This window comes from Oncorhynchus mykiss, chromosome 2, assembly GCF_013265735.2.
Source record: "Oncorhynchus mykiss isolate Arlee chromosome 2, USDA_OmykA_1.1, whole genome shotgun sequence".
Classification (NCBI taxonomy): domain Eukaryota; kingdom Metazoa; phylum Chordata; class Actinopteri; order Salmoniformes; family Salmonidae; genus Oncorhynchus; species Oncorhynchus mykiss.
The window spans coordinates 46,981,429-47,007,878 of NC_048566.1; the positions used below are offsets into that span (position 1 = coordinate 46,981,429).

General features: G+C 39.9%; 1 protein-coding gene across 1 annotated transcript; it reads left to right on the forward strand.

The window, feature by feature from the left end:
- The first annotated feature begins 257 nt into the window (after positions 1-257).
- Positions 258-26,244, forward strand: uevld (UEV and lactate/malate dehyrogenase domains). Its single transcript, XM_036949756.1, has 12 exons — positions 258-431; positions 745-829; positions 937-1,002; positions 1,279-1,442; positions 4,624-4,765; positions 18,215-18,309; positions 18,755-18,860; positions 20,952-21,122; positions 21,364-21,528; positions 22,407-22,497; positions 24,688-24,811; positions 25,505-26,244. Exons 1-12 carry the CDS (start codon positions 390-392, stop codon positions 25,667-25,669), a joined length of 1,416 nt encoding a protein of 471 aa, XP_036805651.1. The 5' UTR covers positions 258-389; the 3' UTR covers positions 25,670-26,244.
- The last annotated feature ends 206 nt before the right edge of the window (positions 26,245-26,450 follow it).

Sequence of the window (26,450 nt, forward strand, 5' to 3'; positions counted from 1 at the left end):
ATATTTTTCATTCTGATGATATGAAGATGTAGGTAAGCTGCTCTGAATTATCACATCGATTACAAAAAAAATGTCACTTTTAAACATATGCTTCCTCTAATAATAGGTTAACTGAAACGAAGGTATTCATCTTTGATTCTTCACACAAACAGACTGGTTGTGGATTTAAATTACAATGTTGAAAGCTTTGCTTCAGATTACTGTTCTGAAAAATGTAATTGAGGTGCTGAGATAGAACTTCCCTTCGGCTTTCCGTACCTGGTAATGACGCCCCTTTTTACATTGCGGAAGTTTGTGTTTTGCTGTCAAGTTATTTAAAGCTAGTTTGGGTTGATTCAGATCACAAAACCTTATTCCTTCACTACACATTAATCAACAGATGGTAAACCATGGATCTCAGCCCCGAAGCAATACAGAAGATACTGTCAAGGGTTTGTGTCAAAGTTCTATCCTTCTTTCAATCTTAGTTCGTTTTGTGTGACTAGCTGGCTAGTGTTTGTTTAGATACCCCCTAACGTTACTCATACTATTGTCAATTTGATCAGCTAACTACCGGTTAAACCAGCTTTATTGCAGGCTGCTCAGGCCCCTAAAGGAAGTCTGAAGTAAATAGACCACAAGTGACGTTTCCATGAAATTCAGTTGTCTCCATTTCATTGTCATTACTTAACATTGTTCTGTATCTAGCTAGCTAACTAGGCAACTAAATCGCATCATGTCATATTTTTTTATTATTATATTCAGTACAAGTTTCGTGATGTTGCTATTGAGGAGCTGCAGAAAGTTCACCGGATTCATCCCGCGATGAAACCAGTAGCTGGCACATACAGTACGTTGGCTTCATCAGAATGATCACCTAATGGCCCTGTGAAGAGTTTGATTGGACAGACTGTTCCTGTATCTGTCCATTAAAAAAAATCACCCGTTTCTTCTAAGCTTTCAGTGACGGCACCCAAAAAGATCTGCTGAAGTTGATTGGCAACATACCGGTGAAATATGAAGGTGAGCCTTATCTAACATTTTAGTGTTAAAGTTTGAGGGTAAAGGCCTAATGAATGCCGTGGGTAAATCGTTAAACCCTAATGCAAAACATGTATCTAGCGTGAACTGAGTTACCTTGAGTTTCTCCATCCACTACCTAGGTTCAACACTACCACTGTTATTGTCAACCCAAGTACTGACTGATTGTAGCTGAACAATGCTCAATGCTTATCAAAGTTAGATGGCTTTACAGTTAATGTACAGTAAGTTCTGTATTCCATGCTGTATAATTCCCAGGCCATTCATACAACCTGCCCATCCTGCTGTGGCTGATGGACTCCTTCCCCTTCACCCCCCCTATCTGCTTGCTGAGGCCTACCACCAACATGGTCATCAGGGAGGGGAAGCACGTGGACGCCAGAGGACGCATCTACCTCCCAAGCCTCCACAATTGGGACCATGTAAGAGGAGGCTCTACTACAGAGATACATCTGTGAGAGTTGATCACTGTTGTTTCTCTTGACAGAAAGGCAATCCATGCTGACCAAGACCTGGGCCCGTATCCACCAAGCATCTCTGAAAAGATCTTAGGAATTCTGTTTTAAAACTTGTTCTAAGACAAACTCCCAGCTCAGAGTAGGTTTTATGATGATAAGACACTGCCCATACAAACTCTGAGCCAGGAGTAAAATCAACTCATAAAAGTTTCTCAGCTGGTAATCACAACAGTTTGAGGGACCGCAAGATAGTGATGACACTAATCGCGATGAGGCATTGGCAGCTGTGAATACCATAGCAGGTGTTGCTTCAGACATCCACGGTAAATTACTGTACGTCAAATGTTGCAGTAAAAATTTGAAATAATTTTCGCCTGAATATCACGATCACTTTGCCTACTCTTAATTATATAGTATGTTATGTTGGCATGCATAACCTTTAACCAATTCTGATGGATGTTAAAATAATTTTTACAATAATTGCCATTATTATCAACACACTCTTCACTCCCTTTTTAACAATTCTAAATCGCTTTACAACTGTAGGCATCAAGTCACTTGCCGATAACGTTGCATACAACGTTTGAAAGGTCTAATTTTCATCGAACACAAACACATTCACAAACTAATTCACATCGAACACATTTTAAAATAAAATATTGCAGAAATTTTCCGTATGCACAAAAAGCTTTTTTAGCTCAAATTTTGTGTGCAAATTTGTTTACATCCCTGTTAGTGAGCATTTCTCCTTTGCCAAGATAATCCATCCACCTGACAGGGGTGGCATATAAAGAAACTGATTAAACAGCATGATCATTACACAGGTGCACCTTGTGCTGGTGACACAAAGGCCACTCTAAAATGTGCAATTGTGTCGCACAACACAATGCCACAGATGTTAAGTTATGAGGAATCAGAGCTGTTACCAGAGAATTGAATGTTAATTTCTCTACCATAAGCCGCCTCTAATGCTGTTTTAGAGAATTTGGCAGTATGTCCAACCGGCCTCACAACCGCAGACCACGTGTAACCACGCCAGCCCTGGACCTCCACATCCGGCTTCTTCACCTGTAGGATTGTCTGAGACCAGCCAACCGGACAGCTGATGAAACTGAGGAGTATTTTGGTCTGTAATAAAGCCCTTTTGTGAGGAAAAACTAATTCTCATAGGCTGGGCCTGGCGCCCAAATGGATGGTCATAGCTGCGCCCCTGCCCAGTCATGAGAAATCCATACATTAGGGCCTAATACATTTATTTTCAATTGACTGATTTCCTTATATGAACAGAAACAGTAAACATTTTAATTGTTTCATTTTTATATTTTTGTTCAGTATAAGCCTTAGATGCCTTTAATTGCCCAATTTAGACACATTTGTACAATGTGATGTTTTGCTCCAAATGCCTTAGGCCTTGTGAAATCATTATCAAAAGCGCAAGAGATACTATTGCATGTACAGTGCATTCAGAAAGTATTCAGACCCCTTCACTTTTGTTACGTTAGCCTTATTCTAAAATTTATTAAATAGTTTCTCCCCTCATCAATCTACACACAATAACCCATAACGACAAAGCAAAAACAGGTTAAATGTTTGGCAAATGTATAAAAAATAAAAACTGAAATCACATTTACATATGTATTAAGACCCTTTACTCAGTACTTTGTTGAAGCACCTTTTGCAACGATTACAGCCTGGAGTCTTCTTGGGTATGACGCAACAAAGCTTGGCATACCTGTATTTGGGGAGTTTCACCCATTTATTCTCTGCAGATCCTCTCAAGCTCTGTAAGGTTGGATGGGGAGCATCGCTGCACAGCTATTTTCAGGTCTCTCCAGAGATGTTGGATCGGGTTCAAGTCCGGCGCTGGCAGGGCCGCTCGAGGACATTCAGAGACTTGTCCCAAAGCCACTCCTGCGTTGTCTTGGCTGTGTGCTATTTAGGGTCATGGTCCAGTTGGAAGGTGAACCTTCGCCCCAGTCTGAAGTCCTGAGCGCTGTGAAGCAGGTTTTCATCAAGGATCTCTCTGTACTTTGCTCCTTTCATCTTTCCCTCAGTCCTGGCTAGTCTCTCAGTCCCTGCCACTGAAAAATATCCCCACATCATGATGCTGGCACCACCATGCTTCACCGTAGGGATGCTATTGGCCAGGTGATGAGAGGTGCCTGGTTTCCTCTAGACGTGACGCTTGGCATTCAGTACTGAGGAGTGGCTTCCGTTTGGCCCCTTTACCATTAAGGCCTGATTTGTTGGAGTGCTGCAGAGATGGTTGTCCTTCTGGAAGGTTATCCCATCTCCACAGAGGAACTCTGGAGCTCTCTCAGAGTGACCATCGGGTTCTTGGACCAAGGCCCTTCTTTCCCGATTGCTCAGTTTGGCCGGGCGGAAAACACTAGGAAGAGTCTTGTTGGTTCCAAAATTCCATTTAAGAATGATGGAGGCCACTGTGTTCTTGGGGACCTCAAATGCTGCAGAAATGTTTTGGTACCCTTTCCCAGATCTGTGCCTCGACACAATCCTGTCATGGAGCTCTACATTTCTCTGACATGCACTGTCAACTGTGGGGACCTTATATAGACAAGTGTGTGCCTTTCCAAATCATGTCCAATCAATTGAATTTACCACAGGTGGACTCCAATCAAGTTGTAGAAACATCTCAAGGATGATCAATGGAAACAGGATGCACCGGAGCTCAATTTCGAGTCTCATTCATAGCAAAGGGTCTGAATACTATATAAAACGTTTTTTATTTGTAATACATTTGCAAAAATGTCTAAACCTGTTTTCACCATTCTGGGGTTTTGTGTGTAGATTAAGAAAAAAATAATTTAATCAATTTTAGAGTAAGGCTGTAATGTAACAATCCTTCTCTACCTTACTGCCCTCTGGGCTTCTTCTCCAATGTGTTTTGAGAAAGGAGAGGATGTGAGGAATCAAGAAAAGATGTAGTATGGACAATACATATGGAAGTCACGTCGAGTGTGACTTTCATTTTTCAGCTCCACCTCAAATGTAGCAAATTTGTGCGAGTGTCATGTTATTCATTCTTTGATGAAGCATTTTTGATGGAGTAAATTCTCATGTCATTGACCATGACATTGACGCATCCTCTCTCTCCCATTGTTAAGCTGTGTGTCTTCCTCTTCAGCCCAAGTCGTCTGTAGTAGGTCTCCTGGCTGAGATGATCTCCCAGTTTGAGGAGGAGCCTCCGCTGGGCACCAAGTCCACAGGAGACAACAGAGACCCCAATGTGCTGCTGGCCTTCGTTTCCAACCTGAAGATCAATGAAGGTGGGTATATAGACTAGATTAACTTGCCTGGTTTGCTGGACACAGATTAAATGGTTTAAGAGCAGTGGCGAATGTCTGTCTTCGCTTGTAGCCTGTGAGAAAGACCCGATTACGTGATGGAGAGCCATGTGAGTGAGAGGTGCTTCGGAGCAAGCAGCACTCAGGGAGAAGGGCACAATACAGCACTTTGGGCACAATGGCCACTGGCAGCAAAAGCATGGATTTTTTGGGGGGGTGCATTATGGCCACAAAGGGGATGCTGCTGTGAAATTTGAGACTGATGAAGTGTATAGCCTGCGCAAAAAAACAAATCAGAACTCTCTTTTCAAATCATCATTAGTCGCATCATCAATGTATTAAAAATCAAAACATGTAGCCCAACATTTGTAGAATAACTAAAGTTACATTTAACTCTTAAGTATATAGGAGTACCTATTTCTTTGTTAACCGCTCATCACAGCATAGCCGCATGTGCACACTTCTTCAAATCGTTTGGAGAAAATATCCTTTCTATTTTATTCAGCTTTGTTCAATTGTATTCTTAATACTATAAAATAATGCCACGCAATTCTTAGCTAATCTTGTCTGCTAAATGAAAACTAGTGTAGCCCACAGCCAGATCAGGACCTAACATAAGGACAACTCAAGAGTATGCTATTCTTTACTTCTGAAATAGACTACATTTTATTCACATCATGCTTCTTTAGACCTGTCTAATATAAATAATGGATTTATTGTGAAGGTGTAGGCTATATTACATGGATTTATTAGACTTTTTAAAATGTAGATGTTCCAAATGTCTGCATCAGTGTTTGGAAGCCAGGAAATGCTAAATATGTTTGCTAATTAACAGTTAATTACAGTGAGACCAACAGTTATTTGCTTGACAATCACCTGCTGACAAATGTAGTGACCTCCACAGCCCTAGGCGTGGACTCTACAAGGTGTCGAAAGCATTCCAAAGGGATGCTGATCCATGTTGACTCAATTGCGTCCCACGGTTGAGTCAAGTTGGCTGGATGTCCTTTGGGTGGTGGAGCATTCTTGATTCACGCTTAACAATTTCCCATGTGTAAAACACAGCGCTAAAGCAGCCGAAAGGTTGAGGGAGGTGAAAGCCGAAAGTCAGTTCTCATTGTTTAAAAAAAAAAAGGTTTTCTTTATGATGTTGAAATAAACATTCTCCCCATATCACACATTGTACGGAACTCATAATATAATATGTGCATTGTACAATCAAGAAGTGAGAGCCTCATAACACATGTATTTGTATATATCCATTACACAAATCTTGGCAAATAAAAATGTCTTTGGTCACATTCGCGTGGGTTAAACAAAAACATCCCTCATGATTGGTTCACAATAGAGCTTCCCATAATGCGGGGGATGGCTGCAGGATGAACTTTATAAAAAAAAATATTAACCCCTCCCCTCTTCGGTGACAAATATCTTTTCGTTTTTTTTACAACTTTTTTTGTTACAAAAATGAACATTTTACAAACATGGTACTTTTATATAAAGCAGTCACATAACAATAATACATTAACAAACATAAGCTCTGTAATCCCGCCTCTCAGCCCATCCCACCAATCACTATAGAACACCCTCGTTTGGTTTCCATATGCCATATTTTTCAAATGTGATGTTTTATATACTTTTTTAAAAACATTTCTAAGTGTATAGTTTCCACAGATTGTGAGCTAAAGATGAAAACCTTATTGACTGACAATGGCTTTCCAAATCGCCCAACACTGCTATTTGTAAGGTTCATTTTAAGTGCATGTTGTGATTATTATTTTTATTTTTTTAACCTTTCCTGAACCTGTGACCAGAAACAAGCTACATAGGGGCAATACCAGAATAAATGATCTATTGATTCTGTCTCATCACAGCAAAATCTACAGAGCTGAGATAGTTGTATGCCCTATATATATATATATATATATATATATATATATATATATATATATATATATATATATATATATATATATATATATATATATATATATATATATATATATATATCATTCTGTTGGCGGCAAGAATTGTATATAATAATTTAAATTGAACAACTAAGTGTTGAATCAAGAGTAGTTTTTGGCATAAACCATATGCCATGGAATTGGTACATTGCAAATCTCTTCCCATTTATTTTGCAACCTGTATGGCGCAGCCGTCAACATTTTTGTCCTCACATGGAACTGGTATATTTTTCTATTTATGCCAGTTCCTGTCAGCCAATTTGTATCTTTAATATATGGCAGGAAAACAAGTTGCCTACCTTTTCCACTTGCCGCCTCCATTTTTGTGGTAGTGCTGCGATCAATCGGTTGTAAGTTTGAATTGAGCAGATATTCCCATATATTTTCGATAACTGCGTATGTGACATACAGTTGAAGTCGAAGTTTACATACACTTAGGTTGGAGTCATTAATACTCATTTTTCAATCACTCCACACATTTCTTGTTAAACTGTGGGTTAGGACATCTACTTTGTGCATGACATGTAATTTTTCCAACAATTGTTTACAGACAGATTATTTCACTGTATCACAATTCCAGTGGGTCAGAAGTTTACATACACTAAGTTGATTGTGCCTTTAAACAGCTTGGAAAATTCCAGAAAATGTCATGGCTTTAGAAGCTTCTGATAGGCTAATTGACATAATTTGAGTCAATTGGAGGTGTACCTGTGGATGTATTTCAAGGCTTACCTTCAAAGTCAGTGCCTCTTTGCTTGACATCATGGGAAAATCAAAAGAAATCAGCCAAGACCTCAGAAAAAAATTGTAGACCTCCACAAGTCATCCTTGGGAGCAATTTCCAAACACCCGAAGGTACCACGTTCATCTGTACAAACAATAGTATGCAAGTATAAACACCATGAGACCACGCAGCCGTCATACCGCTCAGGAAGGAGACGTGTTCTGTATCCTAGAGATGAACATACTTTGGTGCGAAAAGTGCAAATCAATCCCAGAACAACAGCAAAGGACCTTGTGAAGATGTTGGAGGAAACGGGTACAAAAGTATCTATATCCACAGTAAAAGAAGTCCTGTATCGATATAACCTGAAAGGCAGCTCAGCAAGGAAGAAGCCACTGGTCCAAAACCGCCATAAAAAAGCCAGACAACGGTTTGCAACTGCACATAGTAACAAAAATCGTACTTTTTGGAGTATTGTCCTCTGGTCTGATGGAACAAATATAGAACTGTTTGGCCATAATGACCATTGTTATGTTTGGAGGAAAAAGGGGGATGCTTGCAAGCTAAAGAACACCATCCCAACCATGAAGCATGTGGGTGGCAGCATCATGTTGTGGCGGTGCTTTGCTGCAGGAGGGACTGGTGCACTTCACAAAATGGATGGCATCATGAGGAAAGAAAATTGTGTGAATATTTCTAGACATCAAGTTAAAGCTTGGTCACAAATGGATCTTCCAAATGGACAATGACACCCAAGCATACTTCCAAAGTTGTGGCAAAATGGCTTAAGGACAACAAAGTCAAGGTATTGGAGTGGCCATCACAAAGCCCTGACCTCAATCCCATAGAAAATTTGTGGGCAGAACTGAAAAAGCATGTGTGAGCAAGGAGGCCTACAAACCTGACTCAGTTACACCAGCTCTGTCAGGAGGAATGGGCCAACATTCACCCACGTTATTATGGAAGGCTACCCAAAACGTTTAACCCAAGTTAAACAATAAAGGCAACGCAACCAAATACTAATTGAGTCTATGTAAACTTCTGACCCACTGGGAATGTAATGAAATAAATAAAAGCTGAAATCATTCTCTCTACTATTATTCTGACATTTCACATTATTAAAATAAAGTGGTGATCCTAACTGACCTAAGACAGGGAATTTCTACTAGGATTAAATGTCAGGAATTGTGAAAAACAGACTTTAAATGTATTTGGCTAAGGTGTATGTTAACTTCCGACTTCAACTGTAACGCCTCCGTTTCATTTCATAGTATCATTAATAAATATAATACCATTAAAAAAAAAACTTTTTTTATTAATCAGTTTATTTGAATTTAACCATAGCATTTGCTGTAATATTTGTTCTCTCTTTTCTGGAGGATAAAACTGAAATTGTAACCAGCTTTGTATGGCTTGTTTTAAGAAAGGGTGATACTTTAAACAAAATGCCATTTTCAATTTGTCTGAAATGTGAAGTTGTAATCCTTATAAAGGCCATTTTTTTAACAGAGGATATGCTGTTCTTAAACCCAAAATGGTTCTCCAGTAGATTATTAAATATAACTTATGTATGAGTTTTTAGTGAGAGGTTTTAAAGCTTTAATATAAAAAAATTGTTGCCCCCCCCCCCTCCCAAACTCATATTCATTATATAAATAGGCTCGTTTAATTTTGTCTGGCTTAGCATGATTTAAAAAACGAGTCATCTGGAGTAGGCAGTGCCATTAGTAAGTAAGTAAACTGATAGGACCAAAGAGTTAATCAATGGGATTTTTCCTCAAATAGACAACTTTTTTACCTCTCCATGGTTGCAGAATCTTATCTATTTTTGCTAACTTTCTATTGAAATTAATTGTGGTAAGTTTATATATATATATATATATATATATATATATATATATATATATATATATATATATATATATATATATATATATATATATATATATATATATATATATATATATATATATATATATATATATATATATATATATATATATAATTTTTTTAAAAAAATAATATTTTTTTATTTTTTAGATGTTATACCAAGTATGTCTACTTCACCATCCGCCCATTTTATTGGTAAACGCTATTTTTTTTACGGTAATAACACCAATTAATTTAGGATCGTATAGGCCTATTCCAATAGAGAACCTAGGCAGGTTTTTAATTATATAAATCTATTCATATTTATTAAGTTTTATCTTAAGCTAATAATTCAGATTCACATCGGCGAAACAAGGGCCGCACTATTTAACAGCTTTTAAGTCATAATATACCCGACCTCTACAATTAGGCCATATCAAACAAACAAAAAACACCATTGGTATTTCTAATGTACAATCGTCAAATTAAATAAAGAAAAGAATCATAAAGAAAAAAGGTCAGCCTTACCCATCTTTGCCTTCCCCTAAATCAAAACCTGATATTAAGTCCATATAGTCCACAGTTCCATATTGCACGAATAGAAAAATGTTAAGTTCATCATACCTGTTCTGCATTACCATAAATCCAAACTTAGTAAAAATAATTTTAAGTTGTTTGTGCAAAAAAAAAATTGGAGGTGAAAAACAAATGAATCCATATTTGCATATTTGTACTGTAATGCGGTGCAAATATGTATCGGGGACTACTTCAACAGGAAGTAGCTATCACTCACAGCCACGTTGTAATCTTCGAGTCCTTGAACATTTGGTTGTTTCCATATAAATAAACGTTCTGCTTATCTGCTCGGAGCCTTTTGAAAGTGGGGTACAGGGCACGTCTTCGCTCCACTAATTCATGGGGAAATTGTTCATGAGTAGAGAATGGGGTGTTCTTCAATTCCCTACCATGTTGTAACAAGGCAATTTTTCTTTTTTAGTGGGTTAGCATAGTTATGATCGGACAGGGCCTTCCCTCTACTCTGCCATCGAAACGGTGAGCCCTTTGAAAATCAATTGTTCGTCCGTCATCTTGATATTATGTTTCATGAACACCTTGATATTTTTTACCTCCGTTGACTGAGTTTGTTTTCATCTTCCTTTATTCCCATTATAACAATATTATTTTTCATACTTCTGCACTTTAGATCACGTAATTCAACTTTCATTGTTTTATCAAAACCGCAGCCTTTCTGTAGTGTCTTGTAGGGAGTCCACGGTAGTTTTCAATGTCTTATTTCTGCCTGTATTTCTTCCATTTAATTACTGTAATCCATTCCTGTTTTTTAAGGCCTCAACCTCCCCCAGTAGCCCAGGCGATAGATCCAGTTTTTTTAAATGCTCGCTCATGCTCTATCTTCTGGAGACATAGTTATAAAAACGTCACCCTCCAATGTTGAATTTAGACGGCGGCTTCCCTTCAGTTTTGCTCGCAGAACTCGAGGAAAGGTCTTCTCTTGTTCACTTCGACGTATCCGTTTCTTTTTCGAGCATATCAAAATGCTGATCAATCAATAGTTCCAGATTCTCTATATTATCTAAAATGTTTGTTTTGTAGTCAGCTAATCCTACAATTTTGCGATTGATTAATGGGACAAGCTGTGCCTACCATGTTATCACCCCTGCAGGATGAAGAGCAACTGCAGTAACTTGCAGTGGACTGCAGTCAAAATGTCATGACCTTTTGATCACGTGATTTTTGTAAAGTTCATGCAGTCAACATGTAGGTGCAAGTCGGACAATTTTTATCCCCAGAATGCAACACAGTTTGAAAGGCGACTTGACAAAACAATCCACCCATTGAGATTAGCACAATACAAGACTTTGTTCTCACACAGTCACACAGAGTATCTGTGCATGTGCTCGGGTGCACTTCACACAGCTACAACATAATAGCTAGGGGACCAAAACAGATTAAATGTTACAAAGGTAAAAAATGTTGATATAGGGATGGTGTCATGGACACAGATTAAATCAAATCAATCAAATGTATTTATATAGCCCTTCGTACATCAGCTGATATCTCAAAGTGCTGTACAGAAACCCAGCCTAAAACCCCAAACAGCAAGCAATGCAGGTGTAGAAGCACGGTGGCTAGGAAAAACTCCCTAGAAAGGCCAAAACCTAGGAAGAAACCTAGAGAGGAACCAGGCTATGTGGGGTGGCCAGTCCTCTTCTGGCTGTGCCGGGTGGAGATTATAACAAAACATGGTCAAGATGTTCAAATGTTCATAAATGACCAGCATGGTCGAATAATAATAATAAGGCAGAATAGTTGAAACTGGAGCAGCAGCACAGTCAGGTGGACTGGGGACAGCAAGGAGTCATCATGTCAGGTAGTCCTGGGGCATGGTCCTAGGGCTCAGGTCCTCCGAGAGAGAGAAAGAGAGAAGGAGAGAATTAGAGAACGCACACTTAGATTCACACAGGACACCGAATAGGACAGAAGTACTCCAGATATAACAAACTGACCGTAGCCCCCCGACACATAAACTACTGCAGCATAAATACTGGAGGCTGAGACAGGAGGGGTCAGGAGACACTGTGGCCCACTCCGAGGACACCCCCAGACAGGGCCAAACAGGAAGGATATAACCCCACCCACTTTGCCAAAGCACAGCCCCCACACCACTAGAGGGATATCTTCAACCACCAACTTACCATCCTGAGACAAGGCTGAGTATAGCCCACAAAGACCTCCGCCACGGCACAACCCAGACAGGATGACCACATCAGTTGATGACCACATGACCACATCAGTTAAGCCTAGTCTTGGACTAAAAAGCATGCTCAACGGAGAATCTTGATTGAAAGACTACACGGATGTGTCCGTAAAACCAGCCCCTGAAGTTTAGCCTTGCGCTTCAACACTCCTGGTTGTTGCGGAAATTGACCCACTACTACTGTTTACTTTGTGCATATACACCATCTCCCTGAGTCTACCTTTTAAACCTAACCTATGACCAGGCCAATCACCTTATGCCTGCTGCCCACAGTGTCAAGAAGTGACATCCCAAAAAACACTAACTATACAGCAACTAAATGGCTCCTAACCTCCCACGCATTGGCAACTTTTAGTCCAACACCAAAACTAAAACAAAATAATATAGACATGTTTTTATAAAACCTTTAACTAAATAAACTATTGTAAAGTGGATCTGAAAACTGAAACGAAACTGAATAAAATCTTTAAATAATTCAAATGAAAACTAATAAAATCACAACTATATTAACGTTGTGTTGCACAAGGCCTGCACTTTTAAAACGTCTTTCTATGGAAAATATATATTTTAAATCATTTTGGAACAGTAATTGGAGACATTTTATTTCAAACCTAGACTTAAAAATATCTTATTCCCCAACATGGGGAAAATTAGTGGGACGTCTCCTGAAAAAACAAACTACATTTCAGGGTTTTTTGGCATGCTCTATTTTGGGCTCTGTAGTAGTCGCATTGTTTTTGAAATGTAGTATACAATATTATGCGTAGTTTACAAAATGCCACCAGAGGGCGTCAGAGTTTAAGCGGTGTCTTTTATAATAAAAAAGCTAGCGAGTCAGTGGTTCCTGTTACACATGCAATTGCTTTGGAGTTGTTTTGATATTTCCACACTACCGGTCAGAATTTTTAGAACACCTACTCATTTCAAGGGTTTTTCTTTTCTTTTTACTATTTTCTACAATGTAGAATAATAATGAAGACAAACTATGAAGTAACTAAAAAAGTGTTAAACTAATCAAAATATATTTTATAGTAGCCACCCTTTGCCTTGATGACAGTTTTGCACACTCTTGGTATTCTCTCAACCAGCTTCATGAGGTAGTCACCTGGAATGCATTTCAATTAACAGATGTGCCTTGTTAAAACCTCTTGATCCTACTTGAGACGCAGACGTCTCATCTAGACACCTGGAAATGCAAATGCGCTACGCTAAATGCTAAATGTACTCGTTAAAACTCAAACGTTCATTAAAACACACATGCAGGGTATTGAATTAAAGCTACACTCGTTGTGAATCTAGCCAACAAGTCAGATTTTTAAAATGCTTTTCGGCAAAAGCATGAGAAGCTATTATCTGATAGCATGCAACACCCCAATATACCTGAAGGGGACGTAAACAAAATGACACAAAACGCAGAAATAATATATAAAACATTCATTACCTTTGATGATATTCTTTGTTGGCACTCCTATATGTTCCATAAACATCACAATTGGGTCTTTTTCCCGATTTAAATCCGTCCATGTATGCCCAAAATATCCATTTGTCTGGTTCAGGAAAAAAGCTCTCTTCCAACACGCAACGTCATTTTTAAAAATTATATAAGTTGCCTATATTCTTTGACAAAACACTTCAACCTACTTTTGTAACCCGACTTTAGGTATTTGTAAACGTTAATAAGCGATCAAATTGATCACTGGGCGATCTGTATTCAATAGCAGCTACTCAAGAAAACAATGTCCCTTTTTCTCTCTTCCAAAATCGATTGCTGAATGCTGGACGGAATGAAGGATCTATTTGTCATTACACAAAGGATTTTTGTCAATGAAAATGACGTTTTTGGCTACATCGTGTGGAAGCTGTAGGAATTGCAATCTCGGCCCTATTTAATTTGGTGTCCCTTAAACAATACATGCAAGTGGCGCATGGATATTTTTTTCAGTTTTCAGTGACCAGTTTTTCTTGCGCTTTTCGATGAAACACACGCTCTGTTATAGTCACAGCCGTGATTTAACCAGTTTTAGAAACTTCAGAGTGTTTTCTATCCACACATACTAATCATATGCATATACTATATTCCTGGCATGAGTAGCAGGACGCTGAAATGTTGCGTGATTTTTAACAGAATGTTCGAAAAAGGAGGGGGTAGACTGAATTAACTTCTTATGGGCAGGTGGGACAATAGCCATTGAAAATAGTGGTAGGCTGAATATTTTTGAGGGGATGGTTTGTCATCGGGGTTTCGCCTGCCATATCAGTTCTGTTATACTCACAGACATAATTTTAACAGTTTTAGAACCTTTAGAGTGTTTTCTATCCAAAACGACCAATTATATGCATATCCTTGCTTCTGGGCCTGAGTAACAGGCAGTTTACTTTGGGCACGCTTTTCATTCGGACGTCAAAATACTGCCCCCTACCCAAGAGAGTTTAAGTTAATTTGTGAAATGTATTTCCTTTAATGCATTTGAACCAACCGGTTGTTTTGTGACAAGGTAGTATACAGAAGAAAATCATATTTGGTAAAAGACCAAGTCCATATTATGGCAAGAACGTCTCAAATAAGCGAAGAGAAATGACAGCCAATCTGGATAATGTCAAGAACTTTGAAAGTTTCTTGAAACGCTCCCTAAAACACTGTTGCGAGTGGGCCTGGCCCAGGTATCCTGGTATCCTGGAAGGATATTGACCTCATCCCGTCAGTTGAGGGTGCCCGTTTGTTCTTTTAAAGTACTTTCCTCACCATCTTAAATAAGCATGCCCCTTTCAAAAAATGTAGAACTGAGAACAGATATAGTCCTTGGTTAATTCCAGGCCTGACTGCCCTCAACCAGCACAAAAACATCCTGTGGCGTATTGCACTAGCATCGAATAGTCCCCGCGATATGCAACTTTTCAGGGAAGTCAGGATCCAATACACACAGTCAGTTAGGAAAGCAAAGGCCAGCTTTTTCAAACAGAATTTTGCATCCTGTAGCTCTAACTCCAAAAAGTTCTGGGACACTGTAGCAAATTAACACTGAAGTGATGGATGTGCCCGCCCGACTAGCATCACCACTCTGGATGGTTCTGACTAACCCAACTACAAATACCTAGGTGTCTGGCTAGACTGTAAACTCTCCTTCCAGTCTCATATTAAGCATCTCCAATCCAAAATTAAATCTAGAATCGACTTCCTATTTCGCAACAAAGCCTCCTTCACTCACGCTGCCAAACATACCCTCGTAAAACGGACTATCCTACCGATCCTCGACTTCGATGATGTCATTTACAAAATAGCCTCCAACACTCTACTCAGAAAATTGGATGCAGTCTATCACAGTGCCATCCGTTTTTTCACCCTATATACCACCCACCACTGCGACCTGATCGCTGCAGCTGTACATAGCCCATCTGTAAAGAGCCCACCCAACTACCTACCTCATCCCCATATTGTTTTTGTTGACTTTTTTGCTCTTTTGCACACCAGTTTTTCTACTTGCACATCTTCATCTGCACATCTATCACTCCAGTGTTAATTTGCTAAATTGTAATTACTTCGTTACTATGGCCTATTTATTGCCTTACCTTCTTACTCCATTTGCACACACTGTATATAGATTTTTCTATTGTGTTATTGACTGTACTTTTGTTTATCCTATGTGTAACTCTGTGTTGTTTTTTGTCACACTGCTTTACTTTATCTTGGCCAGGTCGCAGTTGTAAATGAGAACTTGTTCGCAACTGGCCTACCTGGTTAAATAAAGGTGAAATAAATGTTTTAAGTGCAGTCGCAAAAACCATCAAGCGCTATGATGGAACTAGCTCTCATGAGAACAGGAATGGAAGACCCAGAGTTACCTCTGCTGCAGAGGATAAGTTCATTAGAGTTACCAGGCTCAGAAATTGCAGCCCAAATAAATGCTTCACAGAGTTCAAGTAACAGACACATCTCAACATCAACTGTTCAGAGGAGACTGTGAATCAGGCCTTCATGTTCAAATTGCTGCAAAGAAACCACTACTAAAGGACACCAATAATAATAAGAGACTTGCTTGTGCCAAGAAACACGAGCAATGGATTATAGACTGGTGGAAATGTGTCCTTTGGTCTGGAGTCCAACTTAGAGATTTTTGGTTCCAACCGCCGTGTCTTTATGAGACGCGGTGTGGGAGAACGGTTGATCTCCGCATGTGTATTTCCAACCGTAAAGCATGGGTGAGAAGTTATGGTGTGGGGGTGCTTTGCTGGTGACACTGTCTGATTTATTTAGAATTCAAGGCACACTTAACCAGCATATCTACCACAGCATTCTGCAGCGAAATGCCATCCCATCTGGTTTGCGCTTAGTGGGACTATCATTTATTTTTCAACAGGACAATTACCCAACACACCTCCAGGCTGTCTAAGGGCTAATTTACCAAAAATGAGAGTGATGGAGTGCTGCATCAGATGACCTGGCCTCCACAATCCCCCGACCTCAACCAAATTGAGATGGTTTGGGATGTCGGACCGCAGAGTGAAGGAAAAGCAGCCAACAAGTGCTCAATATATGTGGGAAGTCCTTCAAGACTGTTGGAAAAGCATTCCAGGTGAAGCTGGTTGAGAGAATGCCAAGAGTGTGCAAAGGGTGGCTACTTAGAAGAATCTAAAATATAAAAAAAAATATATTATTATTATTTAACACCTTTTTGCTTACCTCATGATTCCATGTGTGTTATTTTGTAGTTTTGATGTCTTCACTATTAGTCTACAATTTAGAAAATAGTAAAAAATAAAGAAAAACCCTTGAATGAGTAGGTGTTCTAAAACTTTTGACCGGTAGTGTATATGATCAATCCATAAATAATCTACCTACATGCAACAGTATCTCTTGTGCTTTTGACTGATTTCACATGAGGCCTACTTCACATGATATGCCTAAATAATTATATCCACTAAGGTAATAAATAAACACATTTTTCTTTAGATTATTTAATTAACCAACATGTTATCCCTTTTGGAGCGCAATATCACATAATAAAATGATCCCTTATTGGATATGCCTATAAGAATTGGGCCATTTAAGGCATCTAGAGCTTCATGTTAGATTAAAATGATCGATCTTTCAAACGTTTTATGCAACATTATCGGGAAGTGACTTGATCGATTTGAGTTGTTAAAGTGACGAGTGTGTTTGCTATAACAGTTATATGATCAAAAATCCACATCCGAATTGGTTAAAAAAAGGTTTTGCATGCCAACATTAGGCAGAAATTCAGACTTGGCAAAGTGATTGTGTCGTGAAAATTCTATCAAACCTTTTGTCTAAAGCGTGTTGCCTCATTATTATTATTATTATTATTATTATTATTATTATTATTATTCTCCATTTGCAACAATGTCAACGAGCAGCTTCACCATCTTTTGCTGTACCTCAAACTGTCATGATTACGAGCTGAGAAACTTTTTATGAATTGATTTTACTCTTTGTCTGAACAGTGTCTTAACCTCATCCTAAAACCTCCTCTGAGCTGCGAGAAAAAACATTGTTGTTTTTTAACAGGATTCCTAGAACCTTTTTCTGAGAAGCTTTGTGGATATGGGCCCTGGGTTTAAAACAACTTTCAATGGAGATTCTCCATTGAGCATGCTTTTCAGACCAGAATTAGGTTTAATCTGTGGACATACTTTCTGGACATATACTGCCAGAATGCATGCCACTTGCTGAATGGTTCATTGGGTTTAAAAAGGTAAGGCTATATTTGGGCCCAGAGGATAACACATGACTGCTTTATATTACAATTATTTCCAAAGTGTATTTCTTCATTCAATGAATCCTGTCACCTACAACTTAGCGTTTTGATATTCACCAGAAACCGACAACGTAAACTCCAGATTAAGCTGTGGCTGGGTCTGATAGTTTGCCATCAATAGCCAAGCCAGCTTTCTCTAGTGATGATGTGGTAAATTGCAGAATGTTTAGATTGAAATGTATAATTTAGAACATATCTGATTGTCTGTCATGTAGAACTGGGAAAAGCGTAATCTCTGTTTAGTAAATTCTGAAGCTAAATATTTCACCTGACGTTAACACCCCTGGCTCTAACTCAAACCATGTCCTCCTATCACAGGTGGAGTACAGCATCACGATCATTTAATCAACAAAGTCACAGTCATTGGGGGCGGAGACTTGGGAATGGCATCAGTGATGAGCATTTTGGCAAAAGTATGACTGCCTTTTTTTGCTTTGACACTCAAGTGTTAAAACCGGGTCGTGTTCATTAGGGCATGCAACAGGAAACCTTTTGTGACGAGAAATTTAAATTTGTGTTTCTTATTGGACAAGTCCATGTAGTACTTATCAGTCTGCACTTTGCCCTCCCTCCAAAAGATTGCACATTTTGTCACAAAGCAGAATCAAAGGCTGATTTTTGAAGTGAAATGTATTTAAACCTACTTGACAAACAATTATAGGTCGCCCTGTTTGTCTGTTTTCTTGCTTTTGGTGCCATATTAACACGACCCAGGTACATTGATGTAACAAGCCTTTCTTAATCACTGTTGTGTCTAAAGGATGTGTTTTGAGTATTGATCGCCATTTCTATCCCATGTATCCTTCATAACAGTGAAGAGTTCACATATTATGTTCTCTCTCCCTCTTTGCTTTATAGGGTAAAGTGGATAGACTAGTCTTCATTGACGTAGCTGAGAGCTCCACCAAAGGTGGTAGCATGGATCTAGAGATTTTCAACTTACCGAAGGTGGAGGTATCTAAAGGTACATCTCCCATAAACTTATTAGACACTACTTTTACCCAGTAAAGCAGCAGTGAACTGTAAACTAAGCCTGACCTATTCATCTAAACCTCAGCCTAAGTATATAGTCACTAGTTTGGACCACTGATTTACATCTAACGTTCCCTCCCAAAAAATTGGCACTGAGCAAATTTCAGGTCTTGAGCGGGAACTTAAATATTGCAAGCATTCTGTGCAACTTCCAGCACGCATTAATTGTGAACACAGGCTACACCTGCTTTAAATTAGTTTCACAGTGATCAATAGGCTATTGTTGTTATTTGAGCATAATGTAGTCCTATCAGAGGGGCCTATCAACAAAACCAATTGAGAAAATGCCATAACATTTCCACATGGATATAGGTGTTGACTTCTATGATATCCCCTACAATAGCCAATGTGTGGTGTTCATTATAGGCTTGACATAAACCATTTTAGGACTGATGTTTTAATTTTAAAGCTCAAATCACTTTATAAAAAATAAGAAATTATTTATAACACAGTTTGCCAAATATTTGACTGAAAATTGTATTGTGTTAAAAAAAAGTGGTGCGTGCATATGTATTCACCCCCTTTGCTATAATTAAGATCTGGTGCAACCAATTACCTTCAGAAGTCACACAATTATTTAAATAAAGTCCACCTGTGTGCAATCTGTGTCATATGATCTCAGTATATATAAACCTGTTCGGAAAGGCCCCAGAGTCTACAACACCACTAAGCAATGGGCTCCATGAAGACCAAGGAGCTCTCCAAACAGGTCAGGAACAAAGTTGTGGACAGATCAGGATTGGGTTATAAAAATATCTGAAACATCCCACAGAGCACCATTAAATCCATTATTAAAAAATGGAAAGAATATGGCACCACGACAAATCTGCCAAGAGAGGCCTGCCCACCAAAACTCACGGACCAGGCAAGGAGGGAATTAATCAGAGGCAACAAAGAAACCAAAGATAACCCTGAAAGAGCTGCAAAGCTCCACAGCAGAGATTGGAGTATCTGTCCATAGGACCACTTTAAGCCGTACACTCCACAGAGCTTTAGGGAAGAGTGGCCAGAAAAAAGCCATTGCTTAAAGAAAAAAATGCCAAAAGGCATGTGGGAGATTCCCCGAACATATGGAAGAAGGTACTCTGGTCAGATGAGACTAAAATTGAACTTTTTGGCCATCAAGGAAAATGCTATGTCTGGTGCAAACCCAACACCTCTCATCACCCCGTGAACACCAACAGCATCATGCTGTGGGGATGTTTTTCATCAGCAGGGGCTGGGAAACTGGTCAGAATTGAAGGAATGATGGATGGCACTAAGTATAGAGAAATTATTGAGGGAAACCTGTTTCAGTCTTCCAGAGATTTGAGACTGGGACGGAGGTTCACCTTCCAGCAGGACAATGACCCTAAGCATACTGCTAAAGCAACATTCAAGTGGTTTAAGGAGAAACATGTAGATAGATGTCTTGGAATGGCCTAGTCAAAGCCCAGATGTCAATCCAATTGAGAATCTATGGTATGGCGTAAAGATATCTATACACCAGCGGAACCCATCCAACTTGTAGGAGTTGGAGCAGTTTTGCCTTGGATAATGGTGGCTCCCAGTGGCTAGATGTGCCAAGCTTATAGAGACATACCCCAAGAGACTTGTAGCTGTAATTGCTGCAAAAGGTGTCTCCACAAAGTATTGACTTTGGGGGGGTGAATAGTTATGCATGCTCAGGTGTTCTGTTTTTTTATTGTCTTATTTCTTGTTTTCTTTTTTTTTTTTTTTTTGCATCTTCAAAGTGGTAGGTTGTGTAAATCAAATGATAAACCCCCCCCCCCCCCCCCAAAAAAAAAAAAATATATATTTTAATTTCAGGTTGTAAGGCAACAAAATAGGAAAAATGCCAAGGGGGGTGAATACTTTCACAAGCCACTGTATGTTGGAGCGTGCAGGTCCTTCTTCAAAAGGGATGTTTATTAAAGGGATGACTATCAACGCTGGGGCTACCACTTTCCCAAAAAACGTGTGTTACAATGGGGCCTTAAGATACTCTACTTTTGTTGAAGAACTGTTTGTTTTCCAATGATAGACCTGTCGGCGTCTGCCGACTCCAGTGTGATCGTGGTGACGGCGAACGCGTGGAGCAACGAGCAGTCGTACGTGAGCGTGGTCCAGACCAACGTGGACATGTACCGGGGCATTATCCCAGGCCTGGTCCGCCTTAGCCCCAACACTGTGCTGCTCATTGCCTCGCAGCCAGGTCCGAACACACACACACACACACACACACACACACACACACACACACACACACACACACACACACACACACACACACACACCTACCAGTCAAAAGCAGAAGAAGGCACTGAACTAGAAGTGTCATGGGAAATACAGAAAAATTGTGATCAAATCTCATATTGGCATTGGTGTATGATTTACTGTCCACAAAAAATATCGGCCAAAATTTCATAAACCCTCTGTTCTAATATATCTGACAGTGGACATCATGGCCCATGTGGCGTGGAGACAGAGCGGCCTGCCACCATCCAGGGTGATCGGGGCGGGGTGTAACCTGGACTCTGAACGTCTCTGTCACGTCCTGGACATCAGTCTCAACACACACAAACAGGCCTGGGTCATAGGAGAACTCTCAGACAACAAGGGTAAGATGGAGACAGGTCTGAGGATTTCTTTCAGTAGTGGTGGCAAAGTTTCAGACCAAATGTTAGAGGCCCTACTCTTGGCCGCAATGACAACATTTTGCGTTTTTTAAAGCTAATTTGTACACATTTTGCCAAGGCTTATGCTGTATTCTTATGCTAGATTCTCCCTGACTGTCTAGTTTTATTTTGGTCATTGTTAGTGCTCAAAATGATCTTATAAAAATATAGATATTTAGCTACATTATCATTTCTACATCCTTTGTGGTTTTAGTAATTTATAGCTAGCTGCATTATGTCACTTTTTGGACAACCTGACCAAATTCAGACATTTTAGTTGTAGGTCTGTCACTCTCATTGAAAGCCAGTCTAAGAAACTGTAAATCTGTTCTTATGTGCGCTATTTCTGTTTAGTTTTTGCATCTTTTACTTTCGGTTTTGTACGGCAACTATACACAACTGAAAATGTATGTCAGTGGTTTAGATGGTAAAATGATTCTCTACACATTGCTTTATTGTCACAAACTGAAATTAGGCGAACTATTGGAATTTTAGCTACCAGGAAATTGCTCCTCCATTTCTGCATATTGCACTGAAAACATTTTACCACCCTGGATCTCCCCCAATTATTTATTTTTTTGTAATCCTTTTTTTGGGATTGGTGGAAACTATTTAGAAGCAGTGGCCTACTGCCGCTAAATGAATATAGGGGAAACATTGCATACCAAACTACCAAGGCAGTATCTACTTGCAGTATCTGATGTTGTGGATGAAGTGAATGTTTGTTATTACTCTCTGTGTAGCACAGGAGCCATTTAATGCAATATCTCTGGATATTAATGGGATTTCTATAACACTCACAATCTGTTTTTGTGTTGCAGTCCCTGTGTTGAGTAACATTTTGATGGGGGCTGGCCACCAACATCCAGAGATCGCACCCAGATCCAAAGCTACCAAACCTCTGTTAGACAGGTAAGTAACAAAAACAACAACGAGGTCTTTATCCCTCAGAGCACTGCCAAGAACTTTCCCCGGAGACTGGCGTGACTATGACCCAAAATGGCATCACACTGACTGAAGGTGTTCCGGATACATGTTGCCCGCAGGCACAGATCTAGGATCAGCTCACCCAATCTTAATATAAAAAAGAAGACGGAACAATGATATAGCGGACCTCATATCAGTGTCTAGGGCAGAGTGCAACTGTATTCTAATACTGCACATTGTTCCCCTATACAGTACATTTGTAAACTATTCAGACCCCTTGACTTTTTCCACATTTTGTTACGTTACAGCCTTATTATAAAATGGATGAAATATGTTTTTCCCCTCAATCTACACACAGTACCCCATAATGACAAAGCAAAAACAGGTTTTTACATAAGTATTCAGACCCTTTGCTATGAGACTCAAAATTGAGCTCAGTTGCATCCTGTTTCCATTGATCATCCTTGAGATGTTTCTACAACTTGATTGGAGTCCACCTGTAGTAAATTAAATTGATTGGACATGATTTGGAAAGGCACACACCTGTCTATATAAGGTCCCATAGTTGACAGTGCATATTAGAGCAAAAACCAAGCCACGAGGTTGAAGGAATTGTCCGTAGAGCTCCGAGACAGGATTGTGTCGAGGCAGACATCTGGGAAAGGGTACCAAAACAAGAACCTGATGGTAACTCTGATAGATCTCCAGTGTTCCTCTGTGGAGATGGGAGAACCTTCCAGAAGGACAACCATCTCTGCAGCACTCCACAAATCAGGACTGTATGGTAGTGGCCATAGGGAAGCCACTTCTCAGTCAACGGCACATGACAGCCCGCTTGGAGTTTGGCAAAAGGCACCTAAAGGACAAGAAACAAGATTCTCTGGTCTGATGAAACCAAGATTTTAAAAAACAGGCATTAAATATCACTTTGGATGGCGTATCAATACACCCATTCATTACAAGATACAGGCGTTCTTCCTAACTCAGTTGCCAGAGAGGAAGGAAACCGCTCAGGGATTTCACCATGAGTCCAATGGTGACTTTAAAACCGTTAGAGTTGTATGGCTGTGATTGGCGAAAACAACTGATGGATCAACAACACTGTAGTTACTCCACAATGCTATCATAATTGATAGAGTGAAAAGAAGGAAGCCTGTAAATACAATTTTCCAGAACATGCATCCTGTTTGCAACAAGGCACTAAAGTAATGGTTCAAAAAATGAGGTAATGCAATTCACTTTTTGTCCTGAATACAAAGTGGTATGTTTGAGTCAAATCCCAAAAACACACAAATCCAATAAAATACATTACTGAGTACCACTCCATATTTTCAAGCATAGTGGTGGGTGCATCATGTTATGGGTATGCTTGTAATCGTTAAGGACTGGGGAGTTTCAGGATAAACATAAACGTAATAGAGCCAAGCACAGGCAAAATCCTAGAGAAGAACCTGGTTCAGTCTCCTTTCCACCAGATGTTTTTTTGGGCAGTAGGAGAGTGGTTAGAGCATTGGACTAGTAACCGAAAGGTTGCAAGTTCAAATCCCCGAGCTGACAAGGTACACATCTGTCGTTCTGCCCCTGAACAGGCAGTTAACCCACTGTTCCTAGGCCGTCCATTGAAAATAAGAATTTGTTCTTAAGTGACTTGCCTAGTTAAATAAAGGTAAAATAAATAAATAAACATTGGGAGATTAATTCACCTTTCAGCAGGACAATAACCTAAAACACAAGGCCATTGGAGTTGCTTAGCAAAAGTGTTGAATGTTCCTCAGTGGCAGAGAATTTTTTTACTTATATTGGCTTAAATCTATGGCAAGACTTAAATGGCTGTTTTGCAATGATCAACAACCAATTTGAAAATAATGGGCAAATGTTGCACTATCCAGGTGTGGAAAGCTCTTAAAGACTTACAGCTGTAATCGCTACCAAAGGTGATTCTAACATGTATTGAATCGGGGGGTTGAATACTTATCTAATTGAGATAAGTGTTTTATTTTTCATGATTTAAATTATATGTTCGAATTTCTCTTTCACTTTGACAGAGTATTTTGTGTAGATCGTTGAAAATAAATTAAATACATTTTAATCCCACTGTGTGGAAAAAGTCAAGGGGTGTGAATAGTTTCCTACTCTAACCGAATGGGCCGTTGACCAGTTTCCTGTTTTGTGCAGGGCGTTTGAGATGCTGAAGGGCCGTGGCCAACGCTCCTGGTCCGTGGGTCTGTCTATCGCTGACATCACCCACAGTATCCTAGTGGACCAGAGGAAGACTCACTCTGTCTCCACACTGGCACAGGTAACACAGCTGCACATGTAGCAGTATTGCTTCCGTCCCTCTCCCCGCCCCGAACCAGGGACCCTCTGCACACACAGACAACAGCCACTCTCGAAGCATCGTTATGCATCGCTTCCCAAATGCCGCTGCCCTTGCAGAGCAAGGGGAACAACTACTTCAAGGTCTCAGAGCGAGTGACGTCACCGATTGAAACGCTATTAGCGCGCACCCCGCTAACTAGCTAGCCATTTCACATCAGTTACACACAGACTGACTGAAACGGGGAGGGACTACCTGGGCTTGTCCAATGAGAAAAGCTTATTTTTGCTTTCCATTGCAAAATGTATAAAAAGCATTTTTTGTTGCATGCAATCTAGATCCCTCGAGAAACCACACTTTACTATATACACCTCAGCTCAAGGAGATGTGTATATAGAGGGTTTCCTGACCAAAATGCACTGCTGTCATGTTTCTCATCTTGTGCTCTGTGCCGCATCCTGTACCTGTGTTAAGTTTTGTGTCCCTATCCGTTTCCCTGGGAAGATCTCAATTGCATACTCCTCCCATCCTTCTTGTCTCCTTCTCAAAACCCATTGGATATGAGAGCCAGAGGTTCGTCCTCGCTGACCTTCTCCTCCAATTGGTTTTGAGAAGGAGGTAAGAAAAGAGAGCAAGAGGAGTATGCTATTGAGTTTCTCCCCGTGTGTGTTTCAGGGCTGGGGCGGTATCGGTGCGGAGGTGTTCCTCAGCCTACCCTGTGTCCTGGGGGTGTCGGGTTCAACCCGTCTAGCCGGCGTGTCCCTGGGACAGGAAGAGGACGCCAGACTGAGGGAGAGCGTCACGTCGCTCTGTGCCCTCATCTCACAGCTCAGGATATGATGCCCTTGCCCCGGGCAGCACAACACAGCCAATCAATCTGACTGAAGAGGCCATCAGCCGATCAGCGTTCTTCAGTCCTGGGCCCTGTTTCCTAAAAGCATCTTAAGGCTAGGTTAATCTTAGAACAATAGGATCCTATGGTTCTAAGCCTTAAGATGCTTTTGGGAAACCAGGTCTTAGACCTGGAAGGCAGGTTTTTGCACCAGCCCTGTACTAATTCATCGGATTCAGCTAATCTACTAATTGCCAAGCTTTTGTTTAGTGGAATCTGTTGTTAGTGCTGGGTTGGAACCAAAGCCTGCACACACTGGCATAGATGACGAGAAATGGTCAAGTTCAAGTGATGAAGGATTTTACTTTTTCATAGTTTTCCAAAATAAAATGTAATCTGGTTGAATGGTGAAGGTAACTGTTCATTATTTCTGAAGAAAATTGTATGCAAAGGAATCCGAAAGATGCCTTTTATTATATATTTAACATCTTATTTACAGCACTCCAATGCTATATTTCTGTATGCCTATCATTCCTGGACTTTTTAGAGAAGGAAATAAAAATTAACATCTTAATTGACCAAATATTGACTTGGTGTCATTACTATTACGTTGTTATGCACATTTGTACAGTGCTCTTCTTTGCACTCCACATCCCCTAACCACAGTAAAGGTGTGGCTTGTTGTTGAAATGTATGTGTTTTGGTAGAGAGATAAACCTGGGTCGTGTTCTTTAGGCACCAAACGGAACATGGAGGGACTACCTGGACTTGTCCAATAAGAAATGTTTG

Bases quoted from the DNA above. Each gene is read 5' to 3' on its own strand.
- uevld (XM_036949756.1), top strand. From the start codon at position 390: ATGGATCTCAGCCCCGAAGCAATACAGAAGATACTGTCAAGG. The intron at 432-744 runs GTTTGTGTCAAA...TATTATATTCAG, and splicing joins TACAGAAGATACTGTCAAGG to TACAAGTTTCGTGATGTTGC. The intron at 21,123-21,363 runs GTCCGAACACAC...TATATCTGACAG, and splicing joins GCTCATTGCCTCGCAGCCAG to TGGACATCATGGCCCATGTG.